This window comes from Mus caroli, chromosome 7, assembly GCF_900094665.2.
Source record: "Mus caroli chromosome 7, CAROLI_EIJ_v1.1, whole genome shotgun sequence".
In the NCBI taxonomy this organism is placed as follows: domain Eukaryota; kingdom Metazoa; phylum Chordata; class Mammalia; order Rodentia; family Muridae; genus Mus; species Mus caroli.
In genome coordinates this window covers 116,503,764-116,517,056 of record NC_034576.1, presented here as the reverse complement: position 1 = coordinate 116,517,056, position 13,293 = coordinate 116,503,764, and the positions used below count along the sequence as shown (strand labels likewise).

General features: G+C 40.0%; 1 protein-coding gene across 1 annotated transcript; it reads left to right on the top strand.

Annotated features, from left to right (window-relative positions):
- The first annotated feature begins 354 nt into the window (after positions 1-354).
- On the top strand, positions 355-11,806 carry Psma1 (proteasome subunit alpha 1). The gene is made up of 10 exons (XM_021165933.2): positions 355-476; positions 1,966-2,010; positions 2,300-2,401; positions 2,515-2,618; positions 5,280-5,368; positions 6,039-6,109; positions 6,590-6,719; positions 9,063-9,142; positions 9,864-9,974; positions 11,455-11,806. Exons 1-10 carry the CDS (start codon positions 474-476, stop codon positions 11,509-11,511), a joined length of 792 nt encoding a protein of 263 aa, XP_021021592.1. The 5' UTR covers positions 355-473; the 3' UTR covers positions 11,512-11,806.
- Positions 11,807-13,293: the final 1,487 nt, after the last annotated feature.

Below are 13,293 nucleotides of genomic sequence, written 5' to 3'. Positions count from 1 at the left end.
TTTCTGCAGCCTCTTTCAGTCACGCTGTTTCCCAAACCTCTCACTGTGACAGATCTATGCGGGACCGTCGCACCATCCCGAGCTAGGTGGCGACGACAAAATGAGTTCCAGGACAGCCAGGGCTACACAGAGAAACCCTGTCTCGAAAAAAAAAAAAAAAAAAAAAAAAAAAAAAAAAAAAGCAAGGAAACTCTGGGCGTGACGTAAAAGCCACGCCCCCGGCTCTCTCCGTGCACTGGCTTTTCCACCCTGGAGCTTCCTGCCAATCCCACGTTCTCCGCTTTAGCAGTCCCCGCCCACCTAGGGCTGGAGGGCGGGGCAGTGTTAGACGCCGATCTGTGGCTCTGGGATAGATTGCACTTCCTGCGTCGCCGCCGTCAAGACTCCGCAGGCTTCTTTGACGATCACCGAACCGTAGTTGGGGCCGTGTTCCTGTGTCCGCTGCTGGGTCTGGTTGTCGCCGCGCCGGAGCTATGGTGTGTTGAGCCCCGAGTCCTCGAAGGGTTTGGGGCTGAGGTCCACTGACGTGGTCGGGGATCGGCCTCTGTTCCCTGCGGCGCGGGGCGGTGGGAGAGGGAGCTTACCTCATGGACAGGCTCCTACAGTGATTCAGCATCTGCGGCCTGGCCGGCGGGAAACGATCAGTAACCTAGGCGGCCTTTCGCTTAGCTTCTCCACCTTACGTGGGGTCCAGGCGCTCTCCCTCGCCCAGCCAATGGCTCTCCCCTCTCAATTTACTTAGGTGGCCGATTTCAAGATGCCCTATGGTCCTTTGTCATCTGCATAGGAGGGAAACTATAGGGATGGAGGGGTGCACCTGGCATCGCCTGCACAGAGCTGAGCCTACAGTCAGGTCTTTAGACCAAATTCATCTTCCTTGTGGGTCTATCTGTCTTAATCTGTCTCATTAGAATGCCGTCGGGAAAGGCTCCATACAGTCACTTTGTTCTAAAAGGGGAAGTAATGGATTCAGGTTTACAGCACAGGGCCCTGGGCTGCTTCTGTGGAGTCTGCCATGCCAACTCTTGCCCTTTTTGCCCTTATGAGTATTCTCTTAATGACATTATGGCTGTAGTGGTTCTGCCACGGTAGCAATTTGTGCCCACCTCTTTACTGAGGATTTGTGTATATGTTAATTCATCGAGTGACAGGATGCAGGTAGAGATCTCAAAGTTAAACCAAACATAACTTTAATCGTATTATAAAGATATGTTGGAAGCTGGGTGTTGTGGTGCACGAGTTTAATCCCAGCACTCATGAGGCAGAGAGAGGCAGAATTCTGTGAGTTTGAGGCAAGCCTAACTCACATAGTGAGTTCCAGGACATTCATAGTTTAAAGACCGACACCAAAAAAGAAAGAAAAAAAAAAAAAGAAAGGAAGGAAGAAAAGAAATAAAGAAAAGAAGAAAAAAATATATGTATAGTTGGGCATGATAGCAGACACCTGTAATCTAAGCACTTGGTAGGTTGAGACAGGACTTGAAGATCATTCTCCCAGGTATATAGCAAAAGGCCAGACTGGGCTGCATGAAACCTGTATCTCAAAGCTCTGCTGGAATATTGTGCTGAGAATTTTCGGAGAAAAGAAGAAACCTTCAAGAGATAGACATTTGAGTCAATGTACAGAAAAGGCCTTTGCCAGATTATTAGAGCCCTATCTAAGAGAACAGTATGAGCAAAGTGGAGGGAAAGTTGGTGTGTGCCTTCTTTAGCACTTGACTACCCAAGGGGAGTGCTGTGGAGAATGGCAGGATATGGAGTTAGGGAGAACCTAGTCCATTCATCCCAACAGCTCCAGTATGGTTAAGGGACATGGTTAAGGTAGAATTGCATTGCAAACTGAGTGCTGTAATAATGTCTCAGGAAAGCTGCACTAGGAGAGAGGCTGTAACAATTGAAACACATATCTTAATGTTAAAACTTGAACTTTGTAATGTTCTCATTTAATCTTTCTTCCACTTTCAGTTTCGAAACCAGTATGACAATGATGTCACTGTTTGGAGCCCTCAGGTAAAAAAATGTTTTATGCAACATCAACGAAATGACTTTTCATGGCTGAAGTAGGTTCAGGGACCTATGAGATTGTAAACTGGGCTTAGTGGTACACATCTTAATCTTCATTGGTCAGCCATTGGCTGAAGCCATAGGATCATGGAGTTGGTGGGCAGTTTGAACAGCTTAGTAGAACCCCTTAAAAGAAAAGGAAACAAAGCTTGTGAGATTATAGGCTGTGACCTTCAAGTTAGAATTAAAATTCGTTTATTGGTTTTAAAATGTGAAAAAAAAATTTTGTCTTTAGGGCAGGATTCATCAAATTGAATATGCAATGGAAGCCGTTAAGCAAGGTTCAGCAACAGTTGGTCTAAAATCAAAAACGCATGCAGTGCTGGTTGCACTGAAGGTAAGTGAAATGATAGCCCTGTCTTCTCGCTCAGGAAACAGAACTATCAAATGTAGATTTCACTGATAAACAATAAACCTCTGAACTAAAGTAACCATATTGTGTCTATTTAGAGAGCACAGTCAGAGCTTGCCGCTCACCAGAAGAAAATTCTCCATGTTGACAACCATATTGGTATCTCAATTGCGGGTCTAACTGCTGATGCCAGACTGTTATGGTATGTATGATTATGAAAAGTGAAGCATTTTGATTCTTAATAGACTATTTTTCTAAAAAAAGAAATACCTAGATAAGATATAGGAAGTCATCTCCCAGAATATTGTAATTTTTAATTGTTTATCTTATTTGTGTGGGTGTTTTGTCTGTATGTATGTCTGTGCACTAGAGTGTGCCTGGTTTCCTCAGAAGCGAGAAGAGGACATTAGATTCCCCTAGTATTGGGGTAACAGAAGATTGTGAGGCTCTATGTGGATACTGGAATTGAAACTGGGTTCTCTGGAAGAACAGCTAAGCTATCTCTCCAGTCCCCAGAATATTAAAATTTGTAATATTGTAAATACCTTAGTGGGTTTGGGTATGAAACTAAGTATTTCTATTTCATAATTTTTATAGGGCTATTAAAATGGTTTTGAAAGTCCCTTAAAGTGGTACTTGCTGACATGTATATTGTCTCAAGCCCTTTATGCCTAAGAGCTGGGCACTCTTCTGTTGAAGGATGACCTAAACCATTCTAGTTTTCTTCATAATGTCAATATTTAGTATATATAAGCCGGGCAGTGGTGGCTCATGCCTTTAATCCCAGCACCTAGGAGGCAGAGGCAGGTATATTTCTGAGTTTGAGGCCAGCCTGGTCTACAGAGTGAATTCCAGGACAACCAGAGCTACACAGAGAAACCCTGCCTTGGAAAAAAAAAAAAAATATTTAGTATACATGTGTTCATAAAGTTCAGGAGCATATAATTGTATACAGTTATAGATCTTGTCTGCAGAGAACTTAAAACACACTTTATTTGTAAAACAAGGTGGGAAACAGAGTAACAGGTACATTTCCGTAGCTGTCCTGAGGAGGCAGGTATTTCCTGTTGAGAAATAGCACCTGAGTGAAGTGGCAGGACTTTGGGGTCACACCAGTTAACTTCTCACTCATCGCTTAATATCTGAGACTGAGCTAGTCTCCCCTGACATGTAAACCACTTAACACAGCTTTCAGAAAGAGGGACAGAACTGAAAGTGGCCAGTGCTAATCTCTTTAGTTCAGCATGCTTTTATTAGGAAAAAACAAGGTAAGAGTAAAGACTAAGTTGCTGTTTGTTAACGTTTTCAAATGATTCAGCCAGTCTCTTAAGTCAGTAGTAGAGTGATCCTCTGTGTTTCTGCTCTCAAAGTATAAAGTGTAGTATGTAGTCAAACCTGCTGTTTAACTTAGGTGTCTAAAATAGTATCATGCCAACATTCAGTTAGTATGAAAACTTCATCAGCAAGATGTTGTGTGTGTTTTCGGTGTTGTCTTTTCAAGTTTGATGTATGTTTTGTGCTTAAAGTACTTTTTAGCCTGGTGGTGGTGGTGGTGGCGCATGCCTTTAGTCTCAGTACTTGGGAGGCAGAGAGGAATGGATCTCTATGAGTTCCAGGCCAGCCTGGTCTGCAGAGTGAGTTCCAGGACAACCAGGGCTACACAGAGAGAACTCCTGTTTCAGAAAAACAAAACAAAACAAGAAAATAAATTTTAGTTAGCCATTTTTCTTTTTTTTTTTTTTAAAGATTTATTTATTATATGTAAGTACACTGTAGCTGTCTTCAGACACTCCAGAAGAGGAAGTTAGATCTCATTACGGATGGTTGTGAGCCACCATGTGGTTGCTGGGATTTGAACTCTGGACCTTCGGAAGAGCAGTCGGGTGCTCTTACCCACTGAGCCATCTCACCAGCCCCCAGTTAGCCATTTTTCAAGACCTTAGACCCACATGTAATTAGTGCTTGCCATGTTAAATAGTATAATTTTAGAAAACCTTAAAAAATTGGCTTTAATATACTGGACAGCTTGATATTGTCAACAGCTTGACATCTAGTCAACATTTGATGAGGGCCAGGAGGTCAAGGAGTTGCCTATCTTATTAGAGGCCTGGGGTATGGCTTCTGCACTAGAAAAACAGCCCCAAAATAAAACTTGGTCATCAGATGTGACATGATGTCTTAGGAAGCCAGTGTGGAGACAGAGGAGCATAGCTTTTTCTGACTGTCCCCTTCCATGGGCACCGGCTTTCCTCTCCTTGCTACTTACCTGGCTTGGATCTTCTTAGAGTTATCAGTGAGATTCAGCTGTAGTATGACTTACATCTCCTCTAGGGTGACACTTATGCCTGCTTTCAAGAAAAAAACAAAACTTTTTCTCTTTTTCTGGTTTGAAACCTAAAATTAAGGCATGTGATTGCTAACAATAGGAAGGACAAGAAAAGAGAAGGTCCTTTTTTTGACTTCTCCTCTAGTCTGTAAGTTCTGAGTCCAGGATTTTGTACTGAATAATAGTAAGATCATTTATTCAGTTACTAAGTGACTAAGCATTTTACATCATGAAGCTGGTTCCAAACATCTGGTCTTCTTGCTGTCACTTTGCAAATGCTTGATTGAAGGGGTGTGATCCCTTGCCTCACCCGTCATTTATTTTTAAAACTTCATATGGTCCCAGAGTTTAGTTCACACACACAAAAAAAAGGAATCTAAACATAGCTTACCTTTCTGATTTTTTTTTTTTTTATGAATGTATTCCATGAAAATGCTTACAGGAAAGCAAAATGGAATCAAACTACTTTGTTTGAATGTTATATTGTATTTATTCTCTGTAATATGAACTGATTAATTTTTTTGTTTTCTTTTTTAGCAACTTTATGCGCCAGGAGTGTTTGGATTCCAGATTTGTGTTTGACAGACCACTTCCTGTGTCTCGTCTTGTGTCTCTAATTGGAAGCAGTATCCTTTAAGTTGGCATTTGGAAATGTAAACTGTAACGTTTGGGTTACTTAATGTTTGCTTAGTTACTTGGAAAATGATAGTGTAAGCATAAATCAGATTGTAAAGGTTTGAAGAATTGGATTACTCTTCCACTAGCCTTTATAAACAGTTGATATTTCCAAAATACAATAGCTCAATTTAAGGAAACTATTCAGTTATTATTTTTAGACAATAAAGTTTCTGAATGGTTTTGGTTAGCCTCCCTCCCCTCCCCCCCCCCCCCCCCCCCCCCCCCCCCGCCCCGCAAGTTCTTGCCCCTTATATTCAAAATATGTTCCTTTATAGGAAGAGATTACTTTGCTAATGTTCATTATTGGCTTTGGTGAAAATTCAAACTTTGTATATTAGGCCAAAGGAATCCTCTTCTGTTACTTTCTTGTAGAAAATTATGAAACAGTTAAGCTAGAAGTCCCCAGGTGTGGTAGTACCTTTAGTCCCAGCACTTGGGAGATAACCAGGTGGATCTCTTGAATTCAAGGCCAGCCTGATCTACATAGTGAGTTCTAGGACAGCCAGGGCTACAATGAGACCCTGTCTCAAAAACCAAAAAAAAAAAAAAAGAAGAAGAAGAAGCTAGAAGTTTTTTTAATTTATTACATGTTGAAACAGGCTCCTTAACTAGCTTCAGAGACCCAGATCCCAACACAGCGATATGGCCGGAGGCCGTATGGTGTTGGGCTGCTCATTGCTGGTTATGATGTAAGTTCTTGTATTGTCTACTTTACTGCTTCTGTGACAGAGTACCTTACAGAAACCACCTGGGGAAGAAGGGTTTATTCTGATGTAGTGTTGAGGAGCCGAGTGCGTGCTGTGCTGGGAACCTGAGGTGGCCGGCCAGTCATGCTGCATTGCAGTTAGAATGCAGGAGAGATGAGCGCTGGTGTTCAGCTTGTTTGCTCCTGTAGGTAATCCAGGACAGAGCCTATAAGATGGTGCTGGTCAGTGTCGGACTGAGTTTTACCTGTTCATTTAAATGTGTCTAGAGCTGGGCATGGGCTTGCATGCTTTTAATCTCAGTACTAGGGAGTCAGATGCAGTTGGATCTCTGACTTCAGGTTTATAAAAATATTAACCTTCACACTTACACAGTTCTATCCTAACAGTGGTTTAGCCTAGAAATTTTATGATTTCTAGTCAATTCAAAGTCAAGAATTACATAATCTGTTTTTCTGTTTATAGGATATGGGCCCTCACATTTTCCAAACCTGTCCATCTGCTAACTATTTTGACTGCAGAGCTATGTCTATCGGAGCCCGTTCTCAATCAGCTCGTACTTACCTGGAGAGACATATGTCTGAATTTATGGAGTGTAAGTGTAGTTTGGCTTACTTTATTTTGTTTTGCCTCTTCTAGTCTATATAGTTAGCAAATCTACCCTAAGTGAGGAAAACTAATAGTCTTTAGTTTTTAAAAATCTGAAGTTCATAAGTGTCTATTGTTTTGTAACACATGCTAAGTTTTACTTCTAGCTACTAAGAGAACTTTATCAAAATATAAATATGTCTCCAACCTTGAAAAGTCTTGACATATTTAGTCTAAAGTAGGCCCCGGTCAGGGTTGAAATCCATTATACTAGTTGCTACTTGTAAATTCTGTTTACAACTTAATTGTTTGTAAGTCTGTTTCTACTTTAGGCCACATAGAATCTCTGCATTAAGTACTCCATGTACGGCAGTATAGCCGTGGAAAAGAGGGTGAAGGGTGGAGGATGATGAAGTGGTTTTCAGGCGCTTTGCTTTGCATTAGAAGAAGGGTTAATATCAGGGCTTTTGTTTTGGTTTGGTTTTTTTCTCAAGATTTTTTTTGTCTTGGTTTCATAAATGTTCCTGTGTCAGTATAGTATTCTTTGAAGGAAATAGGAGTTCCCAAGGTCACCCACATATCGGGAGATTTTTGAGAACTCAGCTTGCTGTCATATCCTAGCCAAGACTTACCATGGCATAAGGGTCCATAGCTTGGTCACAGAAGGAAACAGGAACCTGCAGGCTTCCCTGTGCTCCTACCCTTCTCCTGAGTGTCATGGCAGCTGAGTGATCCTTCTGTCCAAGGAGCTTTGCTAGAGAATCATTCGAACCTGGAGGGTATTTAGGGAATAGTTCAGCGTTGTAATATAGATGACACTGCCTTATGATGGCTTAGCTCAGGATGTTTTGATTTTATAATATGCAAAAACAAAATGCACTGCAAAGGAAATGAACTCCTGAATTTAAATTTTTATCTCCTCCTGGATTAGCCACTTATGTTAAGATCCTCTATCCTAATACAGGGCTGCAGCAGTGAGTCATGAATCTTAGCCAGCCACACAATCACATATTGCTAAGCTGTAACATTTGGTAGGCAAGGTGTGTTGTATGCACATTTTACTTAACATTGGCCATTTACTGTGGGTACTCCCATTGTAAGTTAGGCAACATCTGGACATAGACTTTTGTTACATTTACTTAAGTCTTTTAGTGGTATTTTGTAACTTTTACTTTATAAGTCTTGTGTTTCTTTTGTTTAACTTATTTATACTTTATTCTTTTCATATTGTTTTAAGTGTTTTCTCAATATCATTTGCAGATTGCTCATTATAAAAACTAGATATTTACATATTGATTACATGTCTTAAAACCCTAGGAATACTTCATTAATTCCAATCTAGTGGATTCCTTAGATATGAGAGCATATCACTAGATCACATTAGCAGTAGAGGTGGTTTTACTTCTTACTTCCTAGTCTTAATGTGTGCTGTTTCTTTCTTGCTTCCCAGATAGGTGCATTTTGTTTTTATTGAGTGCCTTGGCTAGAACTGTCAGTATAGTGATGAGGGCATTTGTCTTATTTTATTCCTGAGACTGAGGGGAAAGCATTCAGTCATTCTCTTAGGTATGGTGTGAGCTGTGAGATAAGTAAGTGTTTTTATTAGGTAGGAGTTGGGAGTTTATCACATGCATGTTATAGCTGAATCAAATGGTCATACCTTTTTTCCTCTTAGTCTATTAATGTATTGTGTTACATCAGTTGACATTTCAAATGTTAACCATGTCTACATTCCTGAGAAAAAACACAGTTATTATGTATAATCTTTTCTCCTTTGTTGTTGGGTTCTGGTGGTGATGGTAGAAATGGTGGTAGTAGTTTTATTTTGGTTAAGATGAGGTCTCACTGTGTAATTGGGATTGACATAGAATTCTCTATGTAGCTCAAACTACACATAATCTCCACCCCAGCCCCATACCCTCCCAAGTGCTAAGGTAATAGATATGAACCACTTATTTGGGTATCTTTATTCATAGGGAAGATTGGTCTGTAATTGTCTGTGATGTCTTTGATATCAGGTAATACTGACCACATACAAAGAATTGAAGACTCATTATTTATGAATATAAAACCTGAATTTTACAAAACACATTCTATAAAATTGAAATGTCATTTGTGACCAGGACTTTTATTTAATCTAGTGAAAGACAGATCATATTTATTACTAAAAGACATCAAGTAGTCATTGATGTTGGTTGAGATTAGATTAGATTAGATGGCTAACATTATACTTTTGGCTGTTTTATTCTATATAATATGTCATTCAAGCCACAATTAAAGACTACAGACTTGATAATTAAAAGAAGCCTTATGGTGATTAAGAAATTACTTTGTAATTTATTGCATACAGGCAATTTGGATGAACTGGTTAAACATGGTCTGCGTGCCTTAAGAGAAACACTCCCTGCAGAGCAGGACCTGACCACAAAGGTAACTCAAGGTCCCGATTGTAGGTATAGTTTAATCCTCAATCACAAGTAATAAAATAGCATGTCCTTAAGTTATTTTAATTGCTTTGTTCGTTATTTCCTTTCTAGTAACCAAATTCTCTGGTTTTGATATGTCATGTTTAAATTGGGGTGGGAGGTTATACAGCAATAAAATGTCTGCAGTTTTTATTTTGTTTTGTCTACAGTAGGTATTCATACCTTTGTCAGATATTTACATTAGATTCCTAACATTATCAGAAGTGCAGTTATGAAGAAGCAATGAAAATAATTTCATGATTGGGGGTCACTACAGTATGAGGAGCTGTATTAAAAGTATTAGGAAGCCAGGCATGGTGGTGCACGCCTTTAATCCCAGCACTCGGGAGGCAGAGGCAGGTGTATTTCTGAGTTCAAGGCCAGCCTGGTCTACAAAGTGAGTGCCAGGACAGCCAGGACTACACAGAGAAACCCTGTCTCGAAAAACCAAAAAAAAAAAAAAAAGTATTAGGAAGACTTCATTACTAATGACATGGACCTTTGAGGTTTCTCATAATAACCAACAGTGAATATTGAATCTGTATTTGAAAGAGCCATGGTTTCCTGCCTCTTTTCACTCCTACCTATAGGTTTTAAACTTTGAATTTAAGTGCTATATAATTTTTCCTACTTTGCCCAGCATTTTATTATATATATATATGTTAATTTCTCCCTACCCCCATCAGAATGTTTCCATTGGAATCGTTGGTAAAGACTTGGAATTTACAATCTACGATGATGATGATGTGTCTCCATTCCTGGACGGTCTTGAAGAAAGACCACAGAGAAAAGCACAGGTATGTTCTATGTTACGCATCATAACATGAGGTTTCAGCTTTACTGTAAACTGCTGTTCCTATCACAACCGTGTAAATTCATGGCTTTTGTCTTTCATTATTGAGGTAGGTCCAAAATCAAAATAACAATTAAGAAAGCACTGACTCAAGTAAAATATTTTTATAGTAGTGATCTCCAGAAACAGAAAGAGGAAGAAGGGTTTGGTTCTCTATCACTGCATAACTAAGATCACCCCAGAATTTACAGATTTAGATCACATTTCTTAGAGTTCTGTTGTTGACTGAGGCATGGATGGTAAACTGCTACTCTTACTTGGGACCTCACAAATGCTGCCGTCTGACTGAAGCAGGGGCAGAGCAACCAAGACAACTTCATTCCTTACCTACCCACTCTGTAGCTATCTCAGTGACCCAGGTAGAAGGCTGCAAGGCCGCAGACTGCTAGAATGACTAGGCTTCTGTCTACAAAGGGCCCCTTCTACAAAGTGGCAGGTCAGAACTTCCAAAACCTGAAAAGTGAAGGTTGCCAGCCATTCTTGAGGCTAGAATTCAGGACTGATTCAACTTCAGTTTAGCACACTTTTAGGTTAAAGTGAATGAGAGGCCAGCCTGGATTCTTCTGAGAAGAGTCCAGAGGAGAATACATGTTGGGAGCTAGCTTTGGACACTAAGTTAGCTGTCCATAAATGGTGACAAAAAAAGCACTAAGAAATAATATTGATCTCAGTCAAAACACAACCTGAAAATAAAAATGGTTAAGTCTAGGGTTATGAATCTTTCCTGACAATATGCGTTTGATTTTCCCCCCTCAATCCTGTTTAACCTCTAAGCAGGTAGAATTACAGACATGCACTCTACACACAGCTCAAGTTTGCTGCTAATGGATGTGGATTTTATGGTTGTGGAACATAAACAGTGGTACAGGAATTCTTTTCTACAGATTATAGGATCATGCCTACAATCCTAGCACAATGACATGCATTCACCAAAAAGGGGGTGGTGGTGGTAGTTTTTTTCCAGCTTGAATTTTTAAGTTTATCTGAAATTGGCAAAGATACTATTGGTACTGTTTGGGAGAGTGAGATTTGCATTTTAGATGTTAGCAAGAACTAGCATTTAGAAAGAATGCTTGGAGTTCCACATAGCTGCTGTAATTTTTTTTCTATTTGTTGGTTGAACAGAAGTCTAAAAGGTACTGACTGTGTTCTAAACACAGCAGTGAAACATAAGAAAGGCTTCACTCTTACAGAAGACAAATGATAAACAGTGGAATTATCTTTAAGTTGGCAGAACTGAAATTACATATATATATATATATTTTTAAAGTTTTATTCAAAAGTTTAATAGGCTATTGTACTAAAATCAAGTATCTGCAAAATCTTAAAACCCTCTTATTGATTTTTTTATATTATAATACCTGTGATTTAATGGTATATATTAAATTCTCACTTTACATCTTTTCAATTCTTCTTTTTTAAAGCCTTCACAGGCTGCTGAGGAACCTGCAGAAAAAGCTGATGAACCAATGGAACATTAAGTGATAAAGGTTACAAGGACATGAGGATGCAGGGACATACACTGGTGACAATAATCTGTATTTTAAACCAACAGCTGCAGTGTATTGGGTGGTATGTTTTAGAAATCAGTCCAGATGTAAGTTTTCTCTAAGCAACTACACAGAAACCATATAATGGGGTGCATTTTCTTTGAAAGGGTATACATAATCATTTTCTAGGAAGTATAGGTATCTATACCAATGTTTTTATATGAAGAAAATAAGTGTCTTTGCAGTTTTAAAGACAACTGTGAAATAAAATTGTTTCACCACCTATTGTGTTGAGTTTTTGTTTTTAAGTAGTTTCAGCTGTACATGGAAGCTAATATTACAATGGTCACTTGTTATATCTGTCAGATAAATATTCTTTTGGCTTTTTTTAGTGATATAGAAAAATGCCTCTTAACAATACAATTTACACCCCCAAGGTCCCCTAGAGGACTCTCCACGCGATCTTAGGACCACTGGTGAGTAGAACACAACTTCTGTTTCAATCCAATCGCGCGGGACATGAGACAGCATTAGAGAAGCAGGAAACCCGAACTGACCAGTGTCACAAGTCCCTTCCGCTCAGCGCCAGCACTTGGTCAACTGGGCACAGAGTCGGTGGAAACCCCCAAGGTCCCTAGAGGACAGCTTCTGAGACAGACCTCGTTTCAGGCTCCAGACATCTTGCCACCTTCCCTGCCAGAGGAAAGGTGTTCGCCCTGCCCGGGAGGGCTTTGCTGGAGCACCTGGGGGAGCCATCTTGGTTCCCGGATCCCTCTGAGACTAGTCTGTGCAGGTGAGAGTGTAGACTACAGAAGCAAACAGCTTGACAGGCCGAAGCAACACAGCTTCTGGAACAGGTCCTGTTTCGGGCCTTCATCTTCTGCCAGGAGGGAGGTCCAAACACTAGATATCTGTGCACCTTCCCTGTAAGAAGAGAGCTTCCCTGCAGAGTGTGCTCTGACCACTGAAACTCAGAGGAGAGAGATAGTCTTCCAGGTCTGCTGATAGAGGCTAATAGAATGAATCTCTAACCAGAGACAGCTATAACAACTAACTCCAGAGATTACTAGATGGTGAAAGGCAAACGTAAGAATCTTACTAACAGAAACCAAGACCACTCACCATCACCAGAACGCAGCANTCCCACCTCACCCAGTCCTGGGCACCCCAACACACCCGAAAAGCTAGACCCGGATTTAAAAGCATCTCATGATGATGGTAGAGGACTTGAAGAAGGGCTTTAATAACTCAAACAGGAGAACACTGCTAAAGAGTTATAAGTCCTTAAAGAAAAAGAGGAAAACATCCAAACAGGTGATGGAAATGAGCAAAACCATACCAGACCTAAAAAGGGAAGTGAACACAATAAAGAAAACCCAAAGTGAGGCAAAGCTGGAGATAGAAACCTTAGGAAAGAAATCTAGAACCATAGATGCGAGCATCAGCAACAGAATACAAGAGATGGAAGTGAGAATCTCAGGTGCAGAAGATTCCATAAAGAACATGGGCACAACAATCAAAGAAAATGCAAACAGATCCTAACTCAAAAAAAACAGGAAATCCAGGACACAATGAGAAGACCAAACCTACAGATAATAGGAGTAGATGAGAATAAAGATTTTCAACTTAAACGGCCACCAAATATCTTCAACAAAATTATAGAGGAAAACTTCCCAAACCTAAAGAAAGATAACCATGTACATACAAGAAGCCTACAAAACTCCAAATAAACTGGACCAGAAAAGAAATTTCTCCCAACACATAATAATCAGA

What these genes read in the sequence shown, in the direction of transcription:
- Psma1 (XM_021165933.2), top strand. An exon ending in TGCTCATTGCTGGTTATGAT is followed by an intron (nt 6,110 to 6,589) that starts GTAAGTTCTTGT and finishes TTCTGTTTATAG; the next exon opens with GATATGGGCCCTCACATTTT. An exon ending in GACCACAGAGAAAAGCACAG is followed by an intron (nt 9,975 to 11,454) that starts GTATGTTCTATG and finishes TCTTTTTTAAAG; the next exon opens with CCTTCACAGGCTGCTGAGGA.